We start from the raw sequence: 27,409 nt of genomic DNA on the forward strand, positions 1-27,409 counted from the left end.
GTCTCGGGAACAGCGGCAACAAAGACAGCATGCTGTGAGGGGCCGGCAGACAGGAGCCCGGTTCCGGTTCCGACGGAGTCTGTGAATTCTGCCAAAATCTCAGCTGCCCCAGGCCCTCAGCGCATGCTCAGACGCCTGTGCAGGGCCTATCACAGCCCCGTCCGAGGGCTGCTCCAGGGCCTCGGAGGCCAGGGCTCAGCAGGTGCCGTGGCTGGCTCCACGCTGCTCAGCTTCAACACTCCCGAGGGGTGGCCTGACCCAGAGGTCGGTTCTGGAAGCCAGGATTCAGCTCCTGGAGGTTGGGAATACCTCTGCTCGCCTACCCGAGGGGCAGGAGGGATTAACCGGCGTAGGCCACCTGCCGAGAAGCCCTCACCTTGAACTAGGTCAGTGGGGAGGTCGAGGATCTCACAACAAAGAGGTGGGACAGCACTTTTGCAAAGCGTAAAGCTTTCTACACATGCCACAGGTCTACGCGTGGCGGGGAGGGGGCAGCGGGGCAGGGAGCGGGCTCGGGCCCAGGGCTATGGACGCACCACTCACAGAAGTGACGTGTTTGAAAAGACGACAGACATGCTAGGTCAGGCTAGACAACAGTTTATACACATTCATGTCAGGTCCGGGTGCCACGCCGCACTCGAGGGGCTTCAATTCATTTACAAACATCTCATCACAGTGCCTGCCAGGGGTCCGGAGAGCACAACCAGGCTTTCCCTGTGCAGGTCATCACATCACAATAATGCTTTATCAAGGGAACAGAATAATATGCAGCTTTGGGGGGGAAATTTTTACAAATATCAAAAAGAACTAATCAAGCATCCTATATAAAACTTTCCAAACTTCCAGGGAGGTCTGCAAAGCAGGACAAAGTGCTCTTTACACAGGAATTGGGACGTTCAAGTATCTGGGAGGCATTGAAAACACCCTAACCATTCTACGTACACACACGGGCCACTCGGCGTGCTCAGGAGGGGCCGAGCGAGCTGGAGGCCACGAGGCTCTCGCTGGTGTCCATTCCCACAGACCCCCCAGCTCCAGGAGTGGTTCCACAGGGGGCCTGGATGTCTGCAAAGCAAGAGAGGGAGGGGCTTCAGCCTCCGTGTCCGCTGTGGGGCCGGGCAGGCTGCTCACTCGCTAGAGCTTTGGCTGCGTCCACCTCGAGCCCGTGTGCTTCCGTGGCACTTTCCAGCGGCCTTACCCTTGACCCTCCAGGGCAGGGGAAGCCCGTGGCAAAGATGAGGAAAGTGGGCAGGAAGGCCCAGTGGCTTGCTGGAGCTCATGCTGCCGAGGACGGCCGGCCTGGGGCTCACTGCCCCTGGGAAGCTTGGTTCAGAGGCTGCCCCTCACCAGTGCCGGCGCCCCACCCCTGACCCTCCCCTCCCTGACACGGCTCATCACCACCAATCTTCAGGTCTCTGGTTTCCTAAATGCAGCTTTCAGACCAGGGAAGGCAGCCCATGGCCTGGGTTGGAGCCTACTGCCCGCACCACCATCAGACCGGCCCGCCCAGTGCCTTCCAGGGCCTCCTCACTCAGTCCCCGTTAGTCACAAGAGGCGAGGGCGAGAGTGACCGTAACCGTTCTTCCCTTTCCTGCCAGCCTGAAGGAAAAGAGGAGGGTTTGGGACCCTTCTCACCCCCAACATCCGAGATGTCCATGATCCCACAGTCGCCTTCCTCCTCCTCCTCCTCCTCTGTGTCCGCCTGGAAGCCGTCCAGGTCCCCAGCTCCGACCTGAACAGACAAGGTGCGCGGCCGTCAGCAGCAGCAGACAGGGACGGTGTGACCCCTCCCGCCACCCGCTTCCCTACTTCTGACCTCTTCTACCCATCTTGGCAGCAAAATTTGAGGAGCCTGTCTGATGGGTTATGATCCAAGGAAATTTTGGGGGAGTTCTCTCTCAAATGAACTAATTATGTTCAGATTTCTGCAAACTACCCCCATTATTATTTAGCTGATTACAAAAATAATTTGTTTATTGTTTTTGAATTAGAACTGTGGGTTTCTGGTTTGGTTTGAAAGAGAGATGGATAAAGCACACACTTTCCCTGAATTATTATTTGGACTAAGTGGCTGAGAAGTTAGTTGGTCACTGTTTTCTTCTCTGCCCAAGAGCTTCATCCCCTCTGCCTGATGCTTGGTAACTCTCTCTCTCTGATTGAGGCTCCAACCAGTTCTGCCCGCGAGGACACCATCTGCACCCTGTGGACGGGTTGGGAGGGGTGGGAAGGCTCTACGGAGGGTAGGATTTCCAGTGAGATTCCCAGGCTGTTTTCATTGGCTCCCACCAGAGGGGAGAGAGAGACAGACTGTGGAAAGTAACAGGACCGATTTTATACATCACCCATCCACACGCGGCTCGCACTCTGTACATGAACAAAGAGCCAGCAGAGGCGGTGGAGTTGGGGTTACTTCCGCAGGGAGGCTATTTCTCAAAACACTCCTGGAGTTCCTCTGCTACAGAAGTCTCCGTTTGCCTGGAAAAGGGACGACCGCACACCGAGGCTGTCCGCCTTGCACACGGTTCCCCAGCCTGGCCAGCAGACGTGGCTCAAGCTCGCAGCCCCCTCAGTGCTAGTGTAGCTCCACGCTGGGCTCCTCGGGCTGGGAGCCACTAAGGCAGGAATGGCCCCAGGCAGGCAGGGGCACCACTGGGGACGCTGTGGGCAGTTTCCAGCTACCTGTTTCAAGAGAGCTGACTGGCCAAGACGAAGAGACAGGGCGCAGCTCTCCCCCACGCTGCCCTGGAGGTACTGGTTTGGGTCGGGTGAGGGGTGGGACAGATGTGTCTCTTTAGAGCTCTCCCCAGCCCCTGGGCCCTCCAGACAGGAAGCCAAGTAAGTGCAGACGAATGAGGAATTCTCGGAGGAGCCACCACCCACAGCCCCGCAGGCACGCGACAGGTTTCAAGCCTCTGAAGTGAGGGTTCAGGACGGCGCCCCGAGTCCTGCTGTGTTGAGGGCCGTGGGACAGCTCACCACGCTGCTGTCACTACTGCAGGGGAGGGTGCAGCGCCGGAAAGTGAGCCTCTGGAGTAGGAAGACACTGAACCACAAAGCATGGAGACTGGAAAGGGCAAATGCAGCCCCGGCCCATGTAAAAATAAGACCAAGGCCGGAGGGTTGAGCTGCTGTGGGGCCACACACACACTTGGTGGCAGAACTGGCACCTGACCTCAGCCTGTTCGATTCACTAGATCACGGTACCTTGTAAACCCAAAAGGTAGCATGGCTACTTTGAACTCTAAATGAAAAGATTTCAGAATTCCCACAAATTGAAAAAGCCCAACCCAAGCTAAACTATTCATATGCATTTATAGTTAAGCAACAATTACCCCCAAGCATGTGGAAGGATCAGTTAGTGGCTTTACCAAAACGCAAGGGGAAGCATTCCGCATGCTCCCAGGCCTCCTCCAATCCCGACCTCAGAAATTTCCACCCATGGCTCCCACTTTATGCTGGCACTGTGCAGCACAGGCCCTACCCAACGCACACCCAGAGCTATCCTTCCACCCGCCCTTCCAAATCAACCAGCATTTTGTTGGTCAAGGTCTCATTGAACCAGCCTCTCTTGCAGCTGGGGTGGCTATGCCAGAGCATTCTGGCCAGAAAGATAAGGTGGAAGTCTGCCTCCCCTCCAGCCAAATGGAAATCCTCCCCAGGGTGGGCTTGGCCATCCTCGTCTTGCTGGCTGGAGGTGCAGCAGCCGTTCTGCCACCATGAAGACAAGGCCACAAACCAAAGCAGGAGGGAGTGCAACAGGAGGTGCCTGGCCCCGGACGACAATGTTCACAAGCTCTGGACTTCTTGTTGCTGGAGACAAACTCCCATGAGTTTTAAGGTGATGCAGGGGGCTTTATACCTGAGGCCTGCACAGTCCCAGAGGGCCAAGTGCTGTCACAAGCAGGGTGCCCCACCTCGAGCACTCAGAGGAGCAGCGGGGATGACTCCCCACCACCCTGAAGAGCTGGTGCTCTGAGCTTCCCTTCCCAAGAGGCACCCATTGTGCTGGCCCACGCCGTGGTCCTGGGGCCTTCCCACAGGATTCCCCGAGAAGGGGCTTTTAAACTGCAGACTTTAGCACCTACCCCACACCCACTGAATCAGAACCGCTGGGGCCAGCAAACCTAGAACCACCGGCTGTGTAGCCTTCCGTGAGTCCCCGCCACACCGCAGAGCCTCTTCAAGGCCTGTGAACAGGGAGAAGCCACACCGGCTGCTGTTCACGTGCGTCTCATGGGATGAAAGGCATCACTGACTCTCATGAATCACCCCTCTCACCTGGGGAGGGGCACCCAGTTTATGTGGGAGCATTTTCTCGTTCCTGGTAGCTCAGTAAACAACGAAGCACCAATGAAATGTAAGAATCCACGTCAAGTGCCTGGCGTGAGGAAAGTAATAAGGGCTAAACGGTCGTTTTCCATGTAGAGAAACACGCGTGGGGACGGCCACACCAGGAGAGGAAGAGCAGAGAGCGGCTCAGGAGGGCACCCGTGTCTCTCACGAGAATCTACGGGAGGGCTGATGGGGGCAGGAGCCCACGGACACTGGTTGCATAAGGACACTAAGGAGGTCTTCCAGACCCAGCCCCTTTCAAACAGGCTCTCTGGCCAGTTTCAACCAGAGCAGCCACACTCGCGGTCCTGCTAAGATTGTCTGGCTAATGACATTGACCGTGAAAAGGCTCTGTGGCTTGAACACAGCTTAAGAACGTAACGGATTGTTTTGGGTTGAGGCCCAGGGAGGGAAGTGTTGGAGGGGCTGGGGCCCCCAACTCCTCACCAGGTGGGCTACCCCAGTACCAAGCCGTGTCCACAGGTCTCACAGGGACGGTCTCGGGAGTGGCAGGAACAGCCGGCATGACCACTCTGGATGGTTCTGACGGTCCCTCTCGCTGTGAGTTTAGGAAGCAGGTTTGCATCGCGCCCGAGACCTCATCAGTCTGCGGGCTGCAGGGAGAAGGCTAAACGTCACTCGAGGAGCCATTCCCCACCCCACCCCACCCCGGCCCTGGACTCCTCACCCCGATGGCCACACAATAACTAACAGCAGAGGAGCAGGGGGCGGGGGGCAGGGGTGGGGCACATGCTGGCTCCCCTCTGTCTCCGTCACCATCCAGCCTTCAGCAGCAACTCCTGGAGTGGCAGTGCCCCCGAGGAGAGCCCGGGATGTGAGCAGAAGACCCAGCTCCTCCTCATAAAATCAAGTCTCCCCACATCTCTACGTCTGTGAGACGCCTGCCTCAAGTGAGGACCCGGTGGGCTTCCCTGGTGGCGCAGTGCTTAAGAATCCGCCTGCCAATGCAGGACACACGGGTTCGAGCCCTGGTCCGGGAAGATTCCACATATGCCACGGAGCAACTAAGCCCGTGCGCCACAACTACTGAGCCTGCACTCTAGAGCCCGCGAGCCACAACTACTGCAACCTGCATGCCTGTGCTCCGCAACAAGAGAAGCCACAATGAGAAGCCCTCGCGCCGCAACAAAGAGCAGCCCCCGCTCACCGTGACTAGAGAAAGCCCATGTGCAGCAATAAAGACCCAAAACACAGCCAAAAATAAATAAGATTTTTTTAAAATTAGAGGCTTCCCTGGTAGCACAGTGGTTAGGAATCCACCCGCCAATGCAGGGGACACAGTTTGAGCCCTGGTCCGGGAAGATCCCACACGCCGCAGAGCAACTAAGCCCGTGCGCCACAACTACTGAGCCTGCGCTCTAGAGCCCACGAGCCACAACTGCTGAGGCCGCGTGCCTAGAGCCCATGCTTTGCAACAAGAGGAGCCACCACACCGAGAAGCCTGTGCACCACAACGAAGAGTAGCCCCCGCTCGCGGCAACTAGAGAAAGCCCGCGCAGCAATGAAGACCCAACGCAGCCAAGAGTAAATAAAATAAAAGGAATAAAATCTATCTTTAGAAAAGAAAAAAGTGAGGACCCAGTGCTCACACTACAAGGTTTCCAGTAAGAGTAGCTATAAGATGAGACTCATTCACGCCCACATTCCACTAAGAGAAAGAACGATCAAACGTGCACCCAGGCCGAGGCTCGGGCCCCAGCCTCTGGGTGTCCAGGCAGCACTGGAGACTTCACTCTGGGGACCAGCATCCCTCAGGAAGCCCGCCCACCACCAGACAAGGGCAGGTCTCTCACAACACGTGTCCCCACGGGGCCATGCGCTTCCTCCTCCACGTGCTGTCAGGCTGCAATCACGTGGCTGGGTGTCCGCTCCGACCCCCATCTGTGTCTCCCATTAGCTGGTGTTTTGCTCACCACTGTCTACAAGGCCTAGCAGGGTACCTAGTGCAGAGCAAGTGCTTAGTAACTGTGTTAAATGAGTGTAAAAACTAAATAAAATCCACGACGTGAAACGTTATTCAGCACTAAAAAGAAATGAGCTCTCAAGCCATGAAAACACAGGGAAGAAGTTGAAAGGCACACAACTAAGTGAAAGAAGCCCATGGAGACACTAAACGGATGAGTGGCCGCCAGGGGTTGGAGGGAGGGAGGGATGAAGAGGCGGATCATGGGGGTTTTTAGGGCAGTGACGCTATTCTGTATGACACTGTAATGCTGGATGCAAGTCCTCATACATCTGTCCAAACCCACAGGACGCACACGGGAAATCTCTGTACCTTCCCCTCAATTTTGGTCAGTTTTGTCACCTCAATTTTGCTGTAAATCGAAAACTGCTCTAAAAAGAAAGTTTGTTAAAGGTAACAGAGCCGCTGAGGGGGTCTCACCTGCCCGTCATGCCGGCGCTTCTTCATGAACTGGGTGATGCACATGCTGCCCGCCGACTTCCTCTTGAGCGAGATAGGCGTCCCCTGGCTGGGCCCTGGGGTGGGGATGCTGCCACTGTCCTCCCTGGTGGCCGAGGGCACTGTGGTGACGTAACTCCACTGGCAGGGCACGGGCAGGTGCTCCTGGGCAAAGCTCTTTAGCACCTGTGGGTGGACGTACCAGCACATCCTGTAGTCGGGTCTCTTCTCATACACCGAGTTCTCAGAAATAATCCGCTTGAGCCTGGCCTTGGAGGGGACGGCGGTGTCCTCGCCGGCGGTGGGGGTCTGTGGGTGGGAAGGGCCAGGGCTCGGGGGGCTGGTGGCGCTGAGCTCAGGGCTGCCGGCGTCCTTGCTGAGCAGTCCTCGGCGGCAGCACTCCTGGAACTCCCGGATGATCGCTTTGCTGCCATTCACGTTCCCATGCAGCAGCGGGAGCAGCTGGGCCAAGACTGGCAGGGAGAGGGGGACACGGGGAATAAGACTCGGGGCGGGAAGGAAGAAACGTGGCACCCGGGTTCCCCAATCTGTCACCGAGGCCGAGAAACACGGTCAGCTTCGGGTGGCCTTTTTTTCCCTTCTGGTTTTACTGAGATATAATCAACACACAGCACCGTGTAAGTTTAAGGTGAGCAGCAAAATGCTTACTGACATCACGAAATGACCAACCACGATAGGTTTAGTGCGGGTAGCTTTTTATGGGTGGACTTAAGACACATGAACTTGCTCCAGAAGAGATTCTGAGAGGCCCAAGCCCCAGGAGGCAAGACTCGTTGGGATAAACTGTCATGTCTCACTTCACGCGCCTGTTTCCTTAGTAACAGTCCTCACGTTCTCCTTCTGAGTGGCGGGCCCTCCCCGGCTCTGAAGAGCTAGGGATGTGTGTGCTGGTTGGGCAAACGGGCCGACTGAAGTGGCTGCCCCGTACTGCTCCTGTGAGTGTCACAGAAAGGACACATGTGCTCAGCAAGCGCTGGCTTTGTCTATTTTTTTGAAGAACTTCTGAATTACCAAGCCACGTGCCTAGGAAGTCTCCTGCCTGCCCCGGGCCTGGAACTCCCTGGGCCTGGAGGAGGTGGGAGCCCGAGCCCTCCGTCCCCACCTGTCCCCGGCACTCACTCTGCTGGTCCCTCTTCTCTCTCTTGGAGGCCTTGGGCGTCTGCTCCTCCTCGGGGGGCGCGGTCTCCAGCAGGCAGGCCGAGAACTGCTGCAGCACCTTCAGGTCAGCTCCACTGTCCCTGTCGGCCGCCCAGACACAGCCGATCTTCACGGGCTGGAGGACGCGGAACCTCTTCCCCTTGGCCAGAAACTCGTCCCACTCCTTGGCCTTCAGTTTCTGGCGAACCTTGTGGTTCTCCGGGTCGGCACACTCCTTGCAGGTTAGAGAGCAGGCGCTCGCTCAGGGTCCCCCTCCCCGGCGCCCGTGATCCCAGCCTCAGGGGCAGTTGAGAGCACGTGCAGGGGCGGGCGGGGTGGTGAGAAACGGCGCCCACCCAGCTTCCAACCCCCGACGGGTGATGAAACGGGCAGAGAGCATTTGCAGATTGAACGATAACTGGCACTTTCCCCCATTTGCTGCCTTAGGTGCATCTTCCCCCTCCGGGCATCCCTGGGTAGTCACAGGTATTTTTTATTACCTCGCCAGTAAGCCTCTTAACGCCACTGTGGGTTTTCTGGTTAACATGTGATCCTGAAGCTGAAATCACCATGCCCGGCCCTCTCCCACCCCAGACTGATGCCACTGTCTAAGTCAGATACACTGCGGGCCCAACGAGACCTGTCTGCCTCGTTGGCTGGAAACGTACGAAGAACACAGGCCCCGCAAGTCTGGCTCTGAGACAAGTCGCTCCCGCAGTGGCATCAGCCCTGTCAGCTTCCCCACTACCCAAACGCCACGACCCGGCAGGCCTTCGGAGCCCTAGAAATGGCTCCCTCAACAGTCCCACCGTCTGGCAGAACTGAGAAAGCGGGGGGTGGGAGTGCTGAGCCTCTGAGGCTGTGAGGAGCGAGGTCCACGCAGAATCGGCCGTGGGGGTGGGCTGAGACCTATGTCACCACCCCCAGGTCGGTGGCCACCAAGCTCCAGACCCGTCCCCATCCCCGTTCACCCCTCACCTCAGTTACTCCTTCATCCTCAGACAGGTACCCATGGGGCACGAAGAAACCATCGTCCTCATCCTCATCCTCTCCCACCTCATCATCGTCATCCTCAAGAAGAGAAAAGAGTACATTCATGATGTGTGGAAACACATGCTTCACGTAAAATTTTAACCTGTGAACGTCTAAGAAAGAAAAAGCCTCCTACTGCTTCCAGTCTCATTCCTATGCACGCCCCGAGGATCCGCCGAAACCCCATTACCCGGCCCCATCGTGCTCCAGCAGGGGTGGGGGTGGGGGTCAGGCAGGACACAGACAAGCAAGGCCCAGACGTAAAGAAGTGGCAGTGGTGGGCCCTTCGGTGAGGCAGCGAGACGGGCCCATCCAGAAGCGGGTAGACGCCGCCCCGTCCACCACCAGGCAGGTTACTGCCACCCAGTAAGGTTTTCCCAGAACAGCCGTAAACCCGGATGCTGTGTGTGAGGGAGCCCGGCCTGGGGCCCCCGCGGCTCTCGGGTCTGAAGCCGTAAGCACCCCCACCGCGCTCACCCCTTCGCTGTGGGAGAGGGACTCCCCTGGCTCCTCCTCCTCCCACTCCTCGTCGCTGTCCACCTCGTAGTCAAGGAGGTTCTGAGGGGGCAAACACGCGGTGGTCACTGTTGTCTTCAGGGCGGAAGGGAAAGGCAGAGCACGAAGGCTAGAACACTCAGGGAGTTCCCGGAGCCCAGCGAGAAGGGCACACTGGGAAGGAAGCGCAGAGGCTCGGGAGCAGCTGCCCGCACGCTCACCCGGTCCTGGGCCCAGGGATCCCTTGGGTGGATGACCGTCGTCTTCCTGTTCCACGTCCCCCAGTAGGCCGGCCGGTGGTTCTCGGAAAACTGCAGCAGCTTCATCCTGCCAAACCTCTTCCTTTCGGGGACGCCGTCCACTTTGCTGCTCTCCACTATCACCATGTCGCTGAGGGGAGAGACCCCCACTCAGAGGCCATTCTGTGGCGCGCCCACCCACCACCAGCCGCCTTCCCCCCAGGGCGGCCCCAAAGCGGCCGTCCCACCTGCCCCGAGGCAGGCTAGCGTTTACTCCAGGGGCGTGGCACGAGGAGAGGGAGAAGCCCGACTGTCCAGCAGCTGCCCCACAGTGCGCACCAAGGCGGCATGTGAGGGGTAAGCTGGCAGGAGCGGGGGAATGTCCCTGCCCTGCCAGGAGGCCGGCACACACAGCCTGCCCTCCAAGGCGGGGTTTTCTGCGAAACTGCCGCACCCGGGAGACTCCGGAGGCTCAGGGAGAGCGGAAGAGAGAGGTCTGGGGAAGCAGCCGAGTCTGGGGCCTGAGGCCCGGGAGGGAGAGGACCCGCCAAGGCCACGGGACACAGGAGCAACCAGAACGCGGGGGTCTGCCCGGGCCGCCCAGGGCTCTCTGACATCACCAACGGGCAAACGGCAGTCTCCGCCAGCACTAACCTGTTAAAAAGCTCTGTGTTCTGGTTACAAACCACGGTGGGTCCGGACCTGAGGGGCCGGCGGCTTTTCAGATCTTTCAGGAAGGAGAATTCACCACTCTGCTGCCGGAGGAGCTGGTCTAACTGGTCACAGAGGTCTTGGTCGAAGGCGGTCCGACAGCGAGGGGCAAGGACCATGTGCTCTTTGATTTCAAAAGGGGCAAACTTCCCACAGGAACCGGCCAGGGTCTGAAACGGAGAAGGGGCATGATGGCACCCCTGCCGTGACAGACCCGCACACAGCAGCGGTGAGGAGGAGCCGCTGGACGCGAGGCCCAGTGCTTTCGGGTTGTCCAGGTTGGGAGGTCAGAGGAGATGAGTACACAGGCCACACGCTGCTTGATGGCATTTACGTGGGTTTCTGGAAAAGGCGAAGGTACAGGGCCAGAGACTGTGTCGGCAGCCGCCAGGGCTGAGCTGGAAGGAGGGATGGAAATGCTCTACATCTTGATGACCGAGGTGGCTGCAGGGCCCTGTACATTGTCAGAACTCGCTGATCAGTACTCCTGAAAAGGACGGATCTCACTGGATTTTTTTTTTCTTTTAAGATAATTAGACCTTGATGAGCAAACAGAGACCTAGAAGAGTGACCTGCCACACTGTTACAAGATGACTCGAAACAGAGCTGAAGCCTGACATGAATCTGAAACACGGGTGTCTGTGTCCTAAGAATCCTCCTCGGTAAACCCTGGTAGGTTTTTTTTTTTGGCTGTGCCAGGCAGCATGTGGGATCTTAGTTCCCTGACCAAGGAAGGAACCTGTGTCCCCTGCATTGGGAGCACAGAGTCTTAACCACTGGCCCTCCAGAAATTCCCAACCCTGGTAGGTTTGAGTTCCCTTCTTGGAGCTCCTTCAGCATCATGAATGTCTGTGTCAGCAGATCCCGAGGGTGGCAGCAAGTGAGGACAACATGGGGGGTTAGGAGGAGCATGTACGTCTCTGAGGTTGGGTATAAGGCCAGCCTTTCACCCCAGCAAGAAAACAACAGGTGAGGCCAGCACCCTCACTGTGGGTTGCATGGCAGGGTCACCCAGGAACTGCTGAAAATCCTGATGCCCAAGCCAGGCCCATCAGATTCTCTGGGATGGGATCCAGGCTCCAGTGATTTTTAAAGCTCCCTGGTGAGTCCAACACACAGCCGAGGCCAACCAGCAGACTGTTCTCCTCACTAACAGCTGCTGGGGACATCCGGTATCCGTACAGGGAAACATTAGGGCCACGCCCCAATCCACGGGCACAAAGAATTCTAGCTAAGCTAAGGAACTAAACATAAAAAAACAAGACTTAAGCTAAAAAAAAAAAAAAAAAAAAAAAAAAAACCTGGAAAAAATTAGAACATGTGTATAACCACAGGATACATAAGGCTTTCGAAGCAAAAGCCAATTACGATAAAAGAATAAAAATGTTCACATTAAAACGAAAAATTTCTGTACAACGAGACACCATCAACAAGCCAAGGGGGAAGGAATGGACTGAAGGAAGTATGTGTAGTGTACCCTACCAAGAATGAAAACCCAGACTATATAAAGAGCCAGAGATAGGGGAAAAAGCCTATCCTATAGAAACATGGGCAAGAAACAGGAACTAGCAAGTCACAGAAAAAGAAATAAAATGGCAAGCAAACATGAAAAGATGTTCAACTGCACTGAGAATCAAGGAAAAACGAAGTGAAACAAAGATACGTATTTTTCACCCATTAGGTCAGCAGTTATGAGAAAATTCGTCACATCCAGTGCTGGCAGTAAGGAGGCGGAGAGGACGTATTTTGACGCACCGTGGGGATGGGAGACTGTCCATCAGCATTTCCTACTGGGAGGGCACTTGGACAATAACAAATACAACTCTGTCAACGTTGTGTTCCCTGGACATAGTGGTAAGCCCGCGTCCCAAGAGGTGTGCTGGTGACATCCATGCACCGTTTGGGGGGCTATCAACCATGATGCCACACACGTCACGACACTTTATGCAGCGGCGAAAATGAATGAAGAGAGGCCGACATGGCAAGAATCCAAGATAGGGCTAAGCGAACTAAGCGGTGACATAATAAATTCATGATTCGTTACCTACATAAATACACAAATATACGAAGGGATGCACGCGCCCAGGGAAAGATCTGGAAGGACACCCTTGCATCAGAGGAGGTGGGTCACATCTCTGGAGCATGGTGGGGGGGGACGGAGGTCTGGGGTGTCCACAGGCAGAGGATGGTCTAGAAGGTGACCGGATGGCAGATGGGGAAGCAGAATCCTGTGCTGATGAATCCCACATGTTTTATGCTCAACCTTGTCTCCTGTGCTGAGCAGAAGATCTCCGAGGGTGAGGACCGGGTCTTCCTCCCGTACACCTTCCCACACGGCTCCCAGCACAAAACTGTTGACGAAGCAACTTCTGAACACTTGGCAGTTTTAGCAAACGTGCCACTTTTTGCCTTTTTGAGCCACATAGTGAATGACAAGATATCGAACCTCCAGACCCTACCAGAGATCAAAGCTCCCTGGGCAAGCGGAGACCCCTCTTGATGAAAGCAGAGCCAGTGGGTCAGAAGATGTCCTTTTATTTTTCAAAAGGAGCAGGCTGACAAAGGCCCAAAGTAAAACCAAAGGAAGCCAGCTGCTCACCTTGGGGGCCTGTGGAGTCTTTGGTTTCTGAAAGAACCTCGTGATTTCCGCCTTCTCAGCTTTAATGCGCTGCAATGTAAGAGAAGAGGAGGATGAGGAAGAAATGAAGATAAACTGTTTTAAAACATGCAAAAGCCCCTAGAACTGAACCCCAAGCATTTTTAGGTTGAAAGCATTATTTTGATGTTAGCTCTCAAAACCCACAAGCGGGTACCAGGCAGTCTCAAGAGGTCAGAAATGCAGAAGGACCGGGATGTCAAGCCAGCAGGCACGTGTCAGTCCCTGGGACCACCCCCCGCCCCGCTTCCTACTACCTCCGGGACGCCGATATCCAGCAGTAATCAGGCAAAAGACCTCGCTTCTCAAACACACAGGAAGATGCAAGTTCTGGGAGAACATGCTACCTTTTCTTCTTCTCTCAACCGTTTCTCCTCTTCCTTTTTCCTCTTCTCCTCCAGCTTAGCCCTAAGAGACGTCAAACTCAGTTTCACCAACCAGCACGGGCCCGGCCCACAGGCCCGGCAAGTGGGCAAGTGTCCCCAGGGAGCCAGACTGGGACGAGGCCGAGCATGGGGAGGGGCGGGGGCGGGGCACCCACTCTAGGGCCTCCTGGCGCTCCTTGCGCCGCTCCTCTTTGCGCCGCTGCTTCTCTGCCTTCTCCTTCTCGTCCTTCTCCCGCTTCTCGCGCCGCTCCTTCTCCTTCAGCTCCTTCTCCTCCTCCCTCTTCTTTCTGGCCTCCTCCTTGGCCCGCTTGGCCTCCTCCCTCAGCTTCTCCTTCTCCTCCTTCTCGGCCCGGAGCTTCAGCTGCTTGCCCAGGCGCTCCTTACCCTGCACGGGAGACGGTCCACAGCTCAGCCCCGCGGATGCCACGAAGGGCCGCGCCAGCGTCCGGGGGCGGCCGTGCGCAAGCGGAGGGGAGGCACGAAGGACCAGCCCCGGGAGCAGCCTGCCGGTCAGCGAGCGTCCTTACAAAGAGGGGACTTTTCAGTCCATTACATTTCCTTCTGTCATGAGAAAGGCGATGAGGGTTAGCCAACTGCCACAGGACCTTCTGGGCAATTCAAAGTAAGATGCGTTTAAGACACCGTCTTCAAACGTGGGATGAGAGTCAATTTTTACTTAATTAAAAAAGATTAAGTAAGCACCTCTAGGCTGCCTACACCGGGTACCTGCTGTTGGGTCTGAACTGCCTTTATCTGCTCAGAAAGCTGTGGTGAAATAAAGACACAAAAACACCCATAGGTTTTGCCTCCCTACCTTCAAAACAAAAACATTTTCCTTCCCGTCCCCCCAAAACTATTCCAGACAATAGGGTTTCTTTTCTTTCTCTTGAAATGGGAGAGTGGGATGAGACAAGGAGGGGGAACCTGACGAGCATGTCTTAAAAACGGGGGTAACTGAGACTTCGCTGGTGGCACAGTGTATAAGACCCCGCGCTCCCGATGCAGGGGACCCGGGTTCAATCCCTGGTCAGGGAACTAGATCCCACATGCATGCCACAACGAAGAGTTCACATGCCACAACTAAGGAGACCACCTGCTGCATCTAAGACCCAGCGCAACCAAATAAACTAATTAATTAAATATTAAAAAAAAACAAAAACAAAAAACAACAGTGGGGAACAGATGAGAACACATTAAAAAATAAAAGCAAAAAAAAAATTTTTAAAATCTTTACAGCCGGGCTTCCCTGGTGGCGCAGTGGTTGAGAATCCGCCTGCCAATGCAGGGGACACGGGTTCGAGCCCTGGTCTGGGAAGATCCCACGTGCCGCGGAGCAACTGGGCCTGTGAGTCACACTTACTGAGCCTGCGCGTCTGGAGCCTGTGCTCCGCAACAAGAGAAGCCGCGATAGTGAGAGGCCCGTGCACTGCGATAAAGAGTGGCCCCCACTTTCCACGACTAGAGAAAGCCCTCGCACAGAAACGAAGACCCAACACAGCCATAAATAAATAAATAAAATTTATATATAAAAAAAAATCTTTACAGCCATTTCTCAAAAGAAAAAATTCTTTTTATCTTTAAAACCATTTCTCAAAAAACCAAAACGAACAAACATTTCTTGGGATCTGAAAAGGTCAGATGTTAAGGAAGGACCCAGAGTGATCTCTATGACTACGGCAGTGCCGTTTCATCACCAGCAGGAGGAAACAGCTAGTTTCTTGGATATTCTTTAAAGCGGGAACATCTCCTTTAATCACATCAGTTCCTCATTCCAAAGAATTCGTATGTGGCCTGGGGCGCTGGGTTATTATATAATTTTGATTTTGTATTAAACAAGTTTCACTGCCCAGACTGAAGGGCATTACCTTCTAACATAGCGCAGGGTAATTCTCAAGGACAGGAACCACCAAAGATGGGCTTCTCACCTTTGGCAGAAGCCTGACAACTCAGCTTTTGGTATGGGCCTATGATCATGCCCTTGTCCCTAGAGAATATCCTACCCTCTGCCCCGATCAACCTATGCTCGCTTCACAAGAGCCATGGAGGCATGCTGGTAGAGATCTGAGAAAGTCTTTGCCAGGTACCCTCCGCACGTGACTCATGGGATACCTGAAGAAGGGGCTGGTCTGGATCGAGTAATTGAGTAACAATACTAGCCGCGAGTGCCGGGTGGTGAGGAGGAGTCTCCCCCTGCTAACTATGAGGACAGGAGGCTTCCGGAATCAGGGCCTCCCCACTCCTGCCCCGCAGGTGCCCATCTCTGAAACTACAATGAAGAATGAGATAAACTCTAAAAAAAGCCATCAGAATCTGACCCACAAAAATCGAACACAGCCATAAGGCGTCAGACGGCACAGGAAGTGCCTGGTGAGCGCACAGCCAACTGTCATCAGTGCCCCTTCCGTGAGCTGGTCAGGGAAGAAGCCCATGGCCTTCTCTGCAATTCATCCAGTAAGGAAGAAGGCCCCTGCACTGCTGGGTGTGAAACGTGGTGACCTCCAGATAACAGAATGGAAGACTCACCAGGGAACCACTAAACAGTAATCACCCATCTAATGTAGGGGTCACCACGGTACAGCGCCTGGGAAGGGATGGAACTTCGGTCTACGCGCGTAGGAGGCTGGGGTGCAGGGAGAGCCACTGGGTTCTTTATAAGGCAATTTAAAACTACAGTAGGGCTGCCCAACTATTACGACAGTCAGTACTAATTATAAAAGCCTACGTGCAAAACCTTAGGATTCAACAAACCTAAAAATGATGCAACCCATAAGCACGAGGCCCAGTTATGCCAAATGAAGCAAGAATCAAAATAATGCTCAGAACAAGCAGGGGAGAGTGAAAACGGGGCCAGAGAAGGGCAAAGGGCTTTGCTTCCTATTTACTGCAAAAAGTGCACCAGGGGAACTTTCTATTTCAGGGGACATGTCTTACTCTTTGCAGTCTCATCTTGTTCTTCTCTGCAGAGCCTTTGACCAATTTCTTACTTATCTGAAAGGAAAGACATTGATCTGTAAACATGGGTTGTTTCAATCACTTTAACACGGTTAACATACCGCACAGCCCTTGGGGAGGGCAAGGAGGGAACAATGTAAAACAACAGTGAAAACCTTTCTGGGTGACCAGTTCCAACAAACAGAACCAAACCTTCTAAGTTGGATCACAAACTCCAACGCATGTAGGGATAAAAGGGGAGACTGGGAGGCAGATAACCAAAAAACGTAGGAGGCCAGGCTGGAAAAAAGAAGCCACAGCCAGGGGCCTTGGTGTCAGGGAGACACAGAGTGGTAGGTCTGTAGGCACCTGGAGAGGAGGCTCCCTGGCCACAGAGGACGGAGTCTTACAGGCACGCAGCCCAGTACTGCTGCCGCCCCTTGTGCTTCTCCCCGGAGAGGCCGACAGTGGAAATTTCCTGTGTGAGTACAGGCACACCAACACAACGCCATTTTCCCAACAGCACTTGCTCCCTTTGTGTCTCTGTGTCACATTTTGGTAATCCTCACATTTCAAACTTTTTCATCGTTATTCTACTTGTTATGGTGATCTGTGGTCAGTGATCTTTGATGTTACTATTGCAAAGATAACGACTTGCTGAAGGCTCAGACAACAGCGTTTTTTGCAGTGAAGTATTTTTTAATTAAGGTATGTGCTTTTTCCAGACATAATGCTATTGCACGCTAAACAGACTACAGTACAGTGTAAACATAACTTTTATATGCACCGGGCAACCAACAGATCCACATGACTCACTTTATTGTGATACTCGCTTTACCGTGGGGGTCTGGAACCAAATCCACATTATCTCCAAGATCTGCCTGTAATGTCTACAAATCAACACCCCGTGAGTCAAGTAAGACACGTGTACGGGCTGGATTCCCATGTTTGTACCCCCTGCCCAGGGCAGCCCTGCTTCTTAGAACACAGAGTAAATGCCCACGAAGAAAGGTCAGCTGGCCAGAGGTGGCAATCTGGTCTAGAACCCCTATGTTCTAGAGCACAGCGTTCTCTATCGTCCTGCTTCAAATAGAGCATGGGCTACAAGGACTGACCGAGACATACGGCTGGACTCCCTCGCCATGTTGGCTAAATGGTCCCAGGTAGGAATATGCACAAGGAGTCCAGGCTACTGGCCTAAGCTACCTCCAGAGCAGGGAATCCCGGTGAACAGATCATTCATTGCATGCAAGACCAATGGGGAGAATTCAGGCTGGAAAGAAATAGCCACCCGGGCTCATTTTAGACTTGAGGAGGCAGCCAGAAAATGAGACAAGATGAAAAACCGAAAGCCCATTTCTCTTGAAATAGTCTGACATGCCAACAAAACTATGTAAAAACAGTGCTCCCTCTATCTGGGAAAGCCTCGCGCTAAGACTTCCTACCGAAGAAAACTACAGATTAAGGCATCCTTCTTACTCAGGACGCACTGAGTCCTCTCTGGACTAAGCCTTCCCTCAGGAGAGGGCCGCGCACGGTCGCGTGAAAGCCCTGGGATTGGCAGAGCGCTCAAGGCCACCTCACCGTGCAGACACCCACAGGCACGCCAAAGCCGTCTCACCGAGGACTTAAGAAAAAGCATCTGCCTCTCCAGCATCCACTTGGCCTGCCAAGCCTGCGACTTGAGCCCCACAAGAAGGGATTTAACAGCAGGACTTGTAAGGTGCTGTGTCTATATCATTGTCCTTTGTGTTCAAAGATGGTAGCACCGAACGTGACTGCCCGACCGCTACATGAGGGTGTTTGGGGAGCAAGACGCACCTGTTTGGTCCTGCCCATACTTGCTGAATTTCAGCTGCAGAATCAGTGCCTTTCACAATCTTCCCCTTTGCTGTGAGTCCAGGAATGAGAGAGTTGACGTGACTACCAAGAGCTGGCTTAACGATATCCAACAACCAGAGCAGTTACGATTTTATTTAAAACTAGTATCTCTATTGCTTTACCAGGCACTCGGATAGACCTTACTGAACAGATAAAATTTTAATCTTCTTGACCTTTGGCCCAAGTATTTACAGAACTCTCTCAAAATATAGGCCACACATTTTACCGACCTGGAACTCAGCTACCAAAAAACAAGATCCCGGATTCCACAATGAGGTTGAAACACACATCAACTACCCCAAAGAGTCAAGGCAGATATAACCACGTCTGTGAGGTAAAATTCCTGCACTTTATTCGGGAGAATCCTAGGGCCCACTCACTCTGATGTGATACATAAGATCTAATTTCTAGGCCCAGAGCAAGTAAGCAGCAGTAAGTGAGGGGAGGAGAGATGGCTGGGACAGGCCCCACAGCAGCTAGAAACCCGACAGCAGGGGAGGGACAGCAGGCGGAGGGGAGACATGACCCTAACTGGTCCAGGCATGTGGGGATTGAGAGCAGGCAAAAACTGACATGCCCTCCTGTGAGCCTGCAGTTCCACTTAACGACTCAGGGAAGCTCATGACAATTATTGTCTGTCGAGGCCAAGAATTAGAGACAACAGAAATATCCGTCAAGGAGAATGACCATGCAAACTGCAGTTTATCCACACCATCACAGGACCATCAGCGTGTGATATAGCAGTTAAAAAGAGATCTTCCCATCCCAATGTAAAACACTGCTGAGACACCCTGGAATGAAAAAGAAACATATTTACACTACAGCCCATGTAAAGAAACAAAAATGATACTGTTTATTCCTCGGGATCTCTCACACACACACCACACAGAGAAATATAAGATGAAGATAGTGGCTACCTGGGGGACAGAAAAAAGCCAAAGGGGGCTGCAATGTTTCAGTGATCTTTTTTAAACATGGAGAATTTAATACTTGTGTAATTTAAATTACCTGGGAAACAGTTCCAGCGTCTGTACAGAGGCAAGCCATAGATTCCAATAACAACACGGTATCCACACAATCCTTTATGGAACAATAATCTTGAGTTATCAATAATGTAGGCTGAATTACACATCTAACTGCAAATAAACTGGAGAAATGGTTCTATCCTAGGTGGTAAAAAAGTTCTGATGACAAATAGCCACGTTCTGGCTAATCAAGAGACCCTGGATTATCTCAAAAAGGTGTTCCTAAATTGTTTTTCAAAGTCAGACTCTCTAGATACCTGGGAGTACTTTAAAAAACAAAACAGGGGCCTTCCCTGGTGGCACAGTGGTTGAGAGTCCGCCTGCATCGTGCCCCGGTCCGGGAAGATCCCACATGCCGCGGAGCAGCTGGGCCCGTGAGCCATGGCCGCTGAGCCTGCGCGTCCAGAGCCCGTGCTCCGCAACCGGAGAGGCCACAACAGTGAGAGGCCCGCGTACCACAAAAAAAAACCCAAAAAACAAAAAACAGGGACTTCCCTGGTGGCGCAGTGGCTAAGAATCCACCTGCCAATGCAGAGGACACAGGTTCCATCCCTGGTCTGGGAAGGTTCCACATGCCGCAGAGCAACTAAGCCCGTGCGCCGCAACTACTGAGCCTGCACTCCAGAGCCCACGAGCCATCACTACTGGGCCCGCACACCTAGAGCCTGTGCTCCGCAACAAAAGCCGCCACGATGAGAAGCGCACTCGTCGCAATGAGAGAAAGCCCGCACGCAGCAACGAAGACCCAACACAGCCAAAAATAAATAAATAAATATATTAAAAAACAAAAATGAAACAAAGCTTTCTCAGGGGACACACACACACACACACACACAGACACACACACACACACACAGACACACAGACACACAGACACACACGAGGACCAGCAAATGCTTAGGGGTTCCAAATGCAGAGATTTTACGATTGCAAGTCCAGAACCAACGGAGCCCAATAAAAACCACACACATGACATGGTAATAGGAAACAATCTGTAACTCTTCAACAAGTGTCTGCCTACAGTCTGGAGAGGAGGAGACAGAGAGGGAAAACGGAAGAACAACAGTATTCCTCACAGTCATAGGGGTCAGGAAAAACTTGCGCCCACAGCAGGGAAAGGTATGAAGGTCAGGTACCAACCATGAAACCAACCAACCAGGAAATCCAGCACTCCCCAAAGGTGAGGAGCTAAACTGGAAAGCTGAGTGTGTGAGGCTCGAGGTGGGCTGTCTCCGCCAGGCCCTCAGGCACCTCCTGGTGATCATTCCATTTCGCTCTCATACCTGTGTTGTCACCCAAAGTCATGGGGCTCTACTCCCATCCTGTGCGTGACTGGGGCGATTTCCTGCCACAGGCTGGGGGGTGGGGGTGGGGGTGGGGCCTGAAGGCTTCGCCACCTGCAGTGTGAATTATCTGCAAAGCTGTGTGGTAACACTGTCTTCTAGTGATTTTGAACATCTCAAAACTCCAAGCCTGTGTTCAGAGCCAGATTGAGCATCTCAGAGGCAGGATTTCCTAAACGCATCACACGTGGTTTCATGTGCTCAGATGTTGCATGGCCACTCGCGCCAACAGACAAGAAGTAACACTCTTCTGTGACAAGGCCCAGTTGCATGGCTTCCCAGTCCTCAACCTTGGCTATGGGCATAAAAACAAACTTAAAGAAAAATGAAGCTGTTAAGGAGAATGGAAACGTGTGTACATGTCCTGTTCTCCAGGTTCACTGGCTGTCGTGAGTCATGTGACAAAGTAGCTCTGCAAGGCAGAAGCAGCAGTCTGGAAGGGTTCTGAGCAACTGGATGGACAGAGCAGAACTAGATGGCTGACGGCAAGGGACTCACACTCGGACTTTGAGAGTCTGGGTAAAAGCTCAGATGGAAGTTTAAAAAATGAGTATGTCAGTCTGCCACATTTAGAAACTTAGAAGGAAAAAAGAAGACCCCGCTCTCGATTGATATTTTGTGTACCTAAAGAGGAAGCCATTTTTCCCGTTCTCCAATCTCCTCAAGGAGGTAAAAGACAAGAAATGGAACCATCTAGAAAAATAACTAGTCCCTTAGAGACTGAATTTTAGAAAGCAATCAAGGTTGGTGGTTTATGGTCAGATTAAGCAGGTACAGTTAGCAAATGAACAACCCACCCCAGGATCCAATCTTATGTGAAAGCCTGATGTGAACAAACACAAGTGCTACAAAACAAAAAAACCCTCAATGAACACTGTTCAATATGCTTTAGTATTCTTGACTGATTCTATCAGTTTTACCCACAGGACCACAAGGACAGGTGAGAACAGAGACATCGGCCACCGTGCCGCTCGGAAGCCAGTAACAGAAACAGGCATTTCCAAAGTCACCTGTCCAGGTCCTTAAACATGGTGCCAGGACCCTCCTGTTCTCGCCATTCTGGGTGAGGTTTCTAAGATGGGCAGGCCGTACTGACAAGAGCTGACCCTAAAGAACGCCCCCGTTTTATTCTTCCTGCCATCTTGGGGTCTCTCCACCAACGCTTACTGACTGCTTACTGACAGCAACGGCTGTGTTGGAGCAGGAGGCGTGCAGGAGCTGAAGCTAAAGGCTGAGTCAAGGGCCACAGCTGCCCGCTTACACCTGTTAGTCACTAACGTGGCTGAGGTGACCAGCACTGTTAATTAGGTGTGAACAGTGCTACCAGGATGGCACCGACACACTGGGGACTCACGGAACCATCAGCACGTCGCAACGTACACACGACCAAACACCCCAATGGCTTTCGATGCCGCAAAGTCACAGGACTTGGTCTCTGGCACCACCTGCTTGGCCACTAGCCATCTGGGGGACACAGCGTCCCCGGGTGAAGAGGGAGGGGCCGTACCCAGAAGCCTCTGGATTCTGACGGCACTGATTCGGGGGAGATACTCACTCTGCGGACGGCTGTGGAGGCGGGGAGGGGGCTAGCGCTGTTGTGCTGCTTGGCGGGCGCAGACTGCCCCTCGGGTGAGCTGGTGGGAGAGGAGGAGCTCAGGGACGAATGGCTCAGGACAGAGTCCTCTTCGGGGCTGGACTCCAGCGTCTCGCTCTCGGAGGGCACAGCCTGGCCCGGAGGTGTGGCAGGAGGAGACTTGGCTCGGGGTCTGGCAGCCAGGATATCCTGCAGGACAACCACAGGCACCTTCCCTTTGAACAGGATGTCCCTGGCCCCGCTCCAGCCGTCTTGGTCCTTCTCTGAGCACGTTCTCAGGCCACCGGTCAGCTCGGGGCAGCTTTGGGGTGACCCCTTCTGTGCGAGTCCCCTCCTCTCCGTGCCCCCCGAGTCAGCACCCCCCGCCTCCGTTTTGCACGGGAGGTCTGAAAGGGCCTCTTCGGGAAACGCCAGCTCGTCCTTCTGACTGACCGTGGGCAGCCCCCTGTCATCTCCAGCTTCGTCTGTGACGCCGTTTACACTCTCCTGGGAGGGAGAGGCTGTAGAATTTAGCTTATCGTGGCCCACAGTGCTGTTCCGTGGGTCACTCGAGTCCTCCGTCAAATCGATTATGACCACAGTCTGGCCAATACTGGTTTCGACTTGACTTCTTAAAAAGTTATCTAAGGGGCCCTTCCCGTTGACAAGTTTTGGCCTAAAATCTATGTCGGAGCCCATGTGACAGCTGTCCTCCAAGTGGTCCAAAGAGGTCTCTAAATCAGGGACGTGACCATGCACAGGAGCACCCGGAGCGCCCCCCATGTCGTCCAGCCCGTCGTCACTCTTCTCCTTTGGGACAAGATTCAGGCGCTTGAATGGCAGACGAGCTGAAACCAAAAGAGAAGGAGGCTGTCTGTTGAGTGAGAATGTGAAGAGTGACAATCAATGCTTTAATATTCCACGTGCTCAATGAGTAATCAACCTTGCTGTGCTTGGGGGTGAGGGGAATTACTAAAGTTTAAAAAGGGGTTATCTTCTCATTATGTACTTTTCCAACATCCTAATTAAAAGCAAAAGCAACAAACAAACAAACAAAAAACTGACAAGCTTTCATAGCAGGAACATTGCAAGAGTTTCAAAGGAGAAGACACTTTCTGATCTGTTTGAGATTCAGTTTCAATTCCAAAGTTATTTATTATGGGTGGAAATCGCGTTTGAAGATAAGTGCATCTGGCTCTGAAAAGCGAAAGAGACAGATCCATTTGCAGAAAGACTTCGTTCTGCTCCCAGCATCCCAAGCTGTTAGCTTTTCTTGCCAATGAAACAAGTACCCTCCTACTGCATGCCAGCCTTCTGGCTGGTCCCAAGAGATACACAGCAACACCTCAAGAAAGTGAGGAAGTTCAGCTGAGTGACTTCCCAAGGAGTCCACATGTACTAAAATGCCCAAACATCTTATTAACTATTTTCTAATATAATAGACTCAACAAACAAGCCTGTTTTTGGTCAGTTTATAAAATTATCATGCCCTTGGATTCTATGGTTTGCCCCTAATTCTTTAACCTCAGAAGACGGCTGCCCTTCATGTGATTCCCACCAACACCAAACCTGCTATCAGTTGACACAGGAGAAGGCAAACTGCTACAGGGGAACCAGATAACCAAGCTTTGAAAACCAGAAACCACCCTGTTTTATACAGTCCAGCCACTAACCTGGCCTAAGGGTAAATCCATCCCCCTTTTTACATGAATGGATTTGGGGACATTTCCTGTAAAACGCTGTTCAACCAGGGGCAGCTGTGCCTGCCATGTCTGGAGACATTAAAGGTTGTTCATGACTTGGGAGACGAGGCTAGGAATGCTGCTAAACTCTCCACAGTATACAGGACAGCCCCCCATGACAAAAACATTACAAAATGTCAACAGTGCTGGAGTAGAGAAATCCAACTCTAAGGGTGACAACCTCTGGATATGCTCCAGGCAACAGCAGTGTAATGAAACAGGTTTCCCAGCTTCCAGTTGTAAGATGCAACTGTTTTCTCCCCTTCAGCCCCTTGGAGGCTTCTGCTGGGGACCCCAAGAGATGGCCTCTGCTCAAGGGGAATGGAAAATATAATTGAGAGGACAACGGAGTATATAAACCAGGAACAAATATTTAACCCATTCCCAGAAAGTTACCTTGTATTAACTTCTTGACTGGAAACGCTGGTCTGTCTTTGCAATCCATGGCTGTGAATAAGTGTCAAAGAATAAGTTATTAAGTGCTGGAAATAATGAAGTAACAAACACACATGCAGTACCTACTGTATACAAAGTGGTCGTCCAGTGTGGCTGATTTCGCCCCTAATCCCACCTCCCCAGAAACATTTGGTGACATCTAAGGACATTTCTGGCTGCCATGACTGGAGAGAGGGCGCTACCAGCATCTAGTGGGTAGGGGACAGGGATACTGCTAAATATCCTGCAACACAAAGGACTGCGCCCCACGACAGAGAATTATCTGGCCCTAAAATGTTAATGAGTTGAGAAATTCTGCCCTGGACGTGGTCACAGCTTGTTTTATTTTCCTTGAGCACTTATCACTCTAGACTTCTGTGTTTATGTCTCCCCCCGCCATCAGAACACCAGCTTTATGACAACAGGGAGACTTTTCCACACTGTACCTGTTGCACGGGCTCAGGGCCTGGCACACAGTGGGAAACCAATGAACACAGTAACAGGGACAATGAAAAGGAGACTGAGTAAAGGTAGAGATGAGAGAAAACATTGTATCACTGATTTCACCATTCATATGAGACCAAATCATCCTCCTCCAAACCAACCCCTCCCCACCGACAAATCTGTAAAATTAGAATAGGGCTTATTTTCTTTCAAAACAGAGTTTATAAAAGGTAATACATCTTAAAGCATTTCAAGCTTGCCAAGCTGGAGCTGAAGTGCTGTCAAGAAGTGATAAGGGAGAATGTTTTCCTGCACGCACACACAAAAAATCTCAAAAAAAGCATAACAATATCAAAGCTGATGCAGAAATGACTATAAATAGAACCAAATCTTTGGATAAATATCTTCAAATGGCTAGAATAAGTTTAGAAGCTGACACCTGCTAGATCTGGCTTGGAAAAGTCTAGTTTAGTTATTTTGGCCAATCTACATTTTTTTTTTAAAAAAGATACATACAAGTGAGTATTTTTTAAAAGCAGATCAGGGCCTTTTAAAAAAACTCAGCTGCCCTTAGATGAAGCTGCTCTCTCCACTTCCAAGCTTGGAATATAAGAAAAGTACCCAGAGACTCACATTTCCTTTCTACCCATTTCAAGATATCATTCTCAAGTTTTCAGTTACCAAAAACATGGATTTCCCCCCATCAGCTGAAGGATACATAATCTTTAGCCACTTAAATTTATTTTTAGGACAACCACAAGGACTTATTGGCATGGCCCTGAGTCACCAGCTTTGATGCAAGTGGAACAAAGGTGACCCAGGGCCCAGAAGCAACCTCAGGTTGACATAAAAAGGGATCCCATCCAGGGATTCAGATTGTTCAAAGGTACACATACAAATTAACAAATACTTCTGTATAAACTTACCACTGTTCTTTATCCTGAAATTATATCCCTCCTAATTTTAGCTGGCATTAAAACATCCTTCCCTTTTATGGTGCATGGTCAAAACAGATGGTGCTTTTAAAATTTTTAAATTAAACATGCTTAATGGGTCAAATGACAATCAGTCCCAACTTTATTTATATGAATTCTATGTCTCTTTGAAATCCCGAAGTCTGGAAACAATTAGCAGTGGTTCTCAGCTAGGGGGCTCCTTGACAATAGCTCGGATACATTTTTGGTTGTCGCAACTGGGAAGAAGAGGTTGCTACTAAGATCTAATGGGTGGAGGTCAGGGATGCTGCTCGACACCCTACAGCGTACAGGATGGCCCCAAATGTCAGTAGTGCTGAGGTTGAAAAACCCTGAACTAGACTAGTTGATGTCCCTACCAACCCTTAATTCATTCAACCAACCCATCTTTATTGGGTACGTACTATGTGCCACGCATTGTGCCAAGTGCTGGTGGTAAAATGGGAGTCAAGTAGGGGAAACAAGCCGTCTGGTCTTCCTTGGTTCACCACCCCACGTTTTGGGGGCCTGCCAGGCGCCAGAAAGCCCCCTCCCAAGACACAGGAAGCAGAAAGACAGATATTCACCATGCATATCCGGCAGTATCAAGAACCCGAGACCCCCACCATCCAGGCCGCTTACCTGGGCTGGCCCTGACCCGGAGACGCAGCTGTTCTGGTCCCCGAACCCGTGTGACCCAGGACCTCAGTTTCCCCACCCGGCCACAGGGCCGCTGCAGGGTCCAACTTGTCCAGGGGACACAAACGCACTCGGTAACCTGCAAACCCGTCCCTTTCGCCTCCCTGGTCCTCAGCTTCCCCTCCTGGCCACACACACACCCGTCACCGCAAAGCGCTCTGGAAGGACAAATTGACGCAAAAGTGCCGGAAAAAAAATGGTTGCGGCTGCAACAATAACGTCAAGGAGGATGCTCTTCGGACTGCAAGGCCCTTCCTCGGGATTGTTAACGGCTCCACGGACCGAACGCCAGGCGGGGAGGAGCGGGCCCGAGGCCGGGAGGCCCATCCGCCCCCAAACCGCCGCCTCAGCCCGCACAGGCCGCGCGCCGCGCCCCCCCTTCCCCTCGGCGTGGGCCGGAACCGACCTGCGGCCGCTCCGCGGGCGCCCGGCGCCCCGCACTCCAACTCCTCCAGCATTGCCCCGGCGGCTTCTCGAGCTCCCCTCAGGCGGCGGAGGAGCGGGCTCCGCTCAGGCGGCCACTGCTGCTCGCCCTCCCGCCCGCGCCGCTGCTGCCGCGGCCGCCGCGCTCGTATTTGGCGGGAACCGCGGCGACCCCCGCGGCCCACGCGCGGATTGGGTGAGGCCTAGTCACGTGACGGTCCTCCTCTGAAAGAGGGGAGCTCCGGGAGCATCCTCGCGAGAGCCGAGGCTTCCATTGCTCCCATGGCTCCCCTATTGATATTCCCTCGGTGGGCGGGGCTTCTTCTCGGCCGCCTGTCGTTGGCAGGGCGCAGGCTCCCTGCGATTGGTGTTGGGTGGTGTCAAGTTGAGAGCCCGACACTGTGACTGGCTGAGCTCGTGGGATATGTCTCTGGGAGGAGGGAGGGTCAGGTTCTACGTCATGACGAAACGCTTTACGTAGGGCGCCGGTGACAACCTGAAGCTGCAATTGAGCTGAAGACTGAACTTT

General features: G+C 52.9%; 1 protein-coding gene across 9 annotated transcripts; it reads right to left on the bottom strand.

Annotated features, from left to right (window-relative positions):
* Nucleotides 1-581: 581 nt before the first annotated feature.
* CHAF1A (chromatin assembly factor 1 subunit A) lies at nucleotides 582-27,194 on the bottom strand. Of its 9 annotated transcripts, none has more exons than XR_010840466.1 (15): nucleotides 26,864-27,176; nucleotides 24,323-24,373; nucleotides 22,167-23,032; nucleotides 16,363-16,419; nucleotides 13,587-13,816; nucleotides 13,393-13,453; nucleotides 12,989-13,057; nucleotides 10,333-10,559; nucleotides 9,661-9,829; nucleotides 9,422-9,535; nucleotides 8,891-8,983; nucleotides 7,895-8,147; nucleotides 6,737-7,708; nucleotides 1,636-1,732; nucleotides 582-1,065 (listed from the first exon to the last, which is right to left on the bottom strand). XR_010840466.1 is itself a non-coding variant. In XM_059062031.2 (15 exons), the coding sequence occupies exons 1-15, from the start codon at nucleotides 26,913-26,915 to the stop codon at nucleotides 965-967; spliced, it is 2,898 nt and encodes a 965-aa protein (XP_058918014.1). In that variant the 5' UTR covers nucleotides 26,916-27,182; the 3' UTR covers nucleotides 582-964. The 9 variants fall into 9 exon arrangements, 8 of the variants coding, with proteins under 8 accessions (XP_058918014.1, XP_066889143.1, XP_066889146.1 ...); XM_059062031.2 differs by having other exon boundaries at nucleotides 6,737-7,227; nucleotides 9,422-9,502; nucleotides 26,864-27,182; XM_067033042.1 differs by having other exon boundaries at nucleotides 6,737-7,227; nucleotides 26,864-27,181.
* Nucleotides 27,195-27,409: the final 215 nt, after the last annotated feature.

This window comes from Kogia breviceps, chromosome 4 (genome assembly GCF_026419965.1).
Source record: "Kogia breviceps isolate mKogBre1 chromosome 4, mKogBre1 haplotype 1, whole genome shotgun sequence".
NCBI lineage: Eukaryota > Metazoa > Chordata > Mammalia > Artiodactyla > Physeteridae > Kogia > Kogia breviceps.

Coding starts and splice junctions, on each gene's coding strand:
- CHAF1A (XM_067033042.1), bottom strand. CDS start 26,915: ATGCTGGAGGAGTTGGAGTGCGGGGCGCCGGGCGCCCGCGGAGCGGCC. Junction 23,033..24,322: donor AGTCAAGAAGTTAATACAAG/GTAACTTTCTGG, acceptor TTTTGGTTTCAG/CTCGTCTGCCATTCAAGCGC. Junction 1,733..6,736: donor AGCGCCGGCATGACGGGCAG/GTGAGACCCCCT, acceptor TTGTCTGTTCAG/GTCGGAGCTGGGGACCTGGA.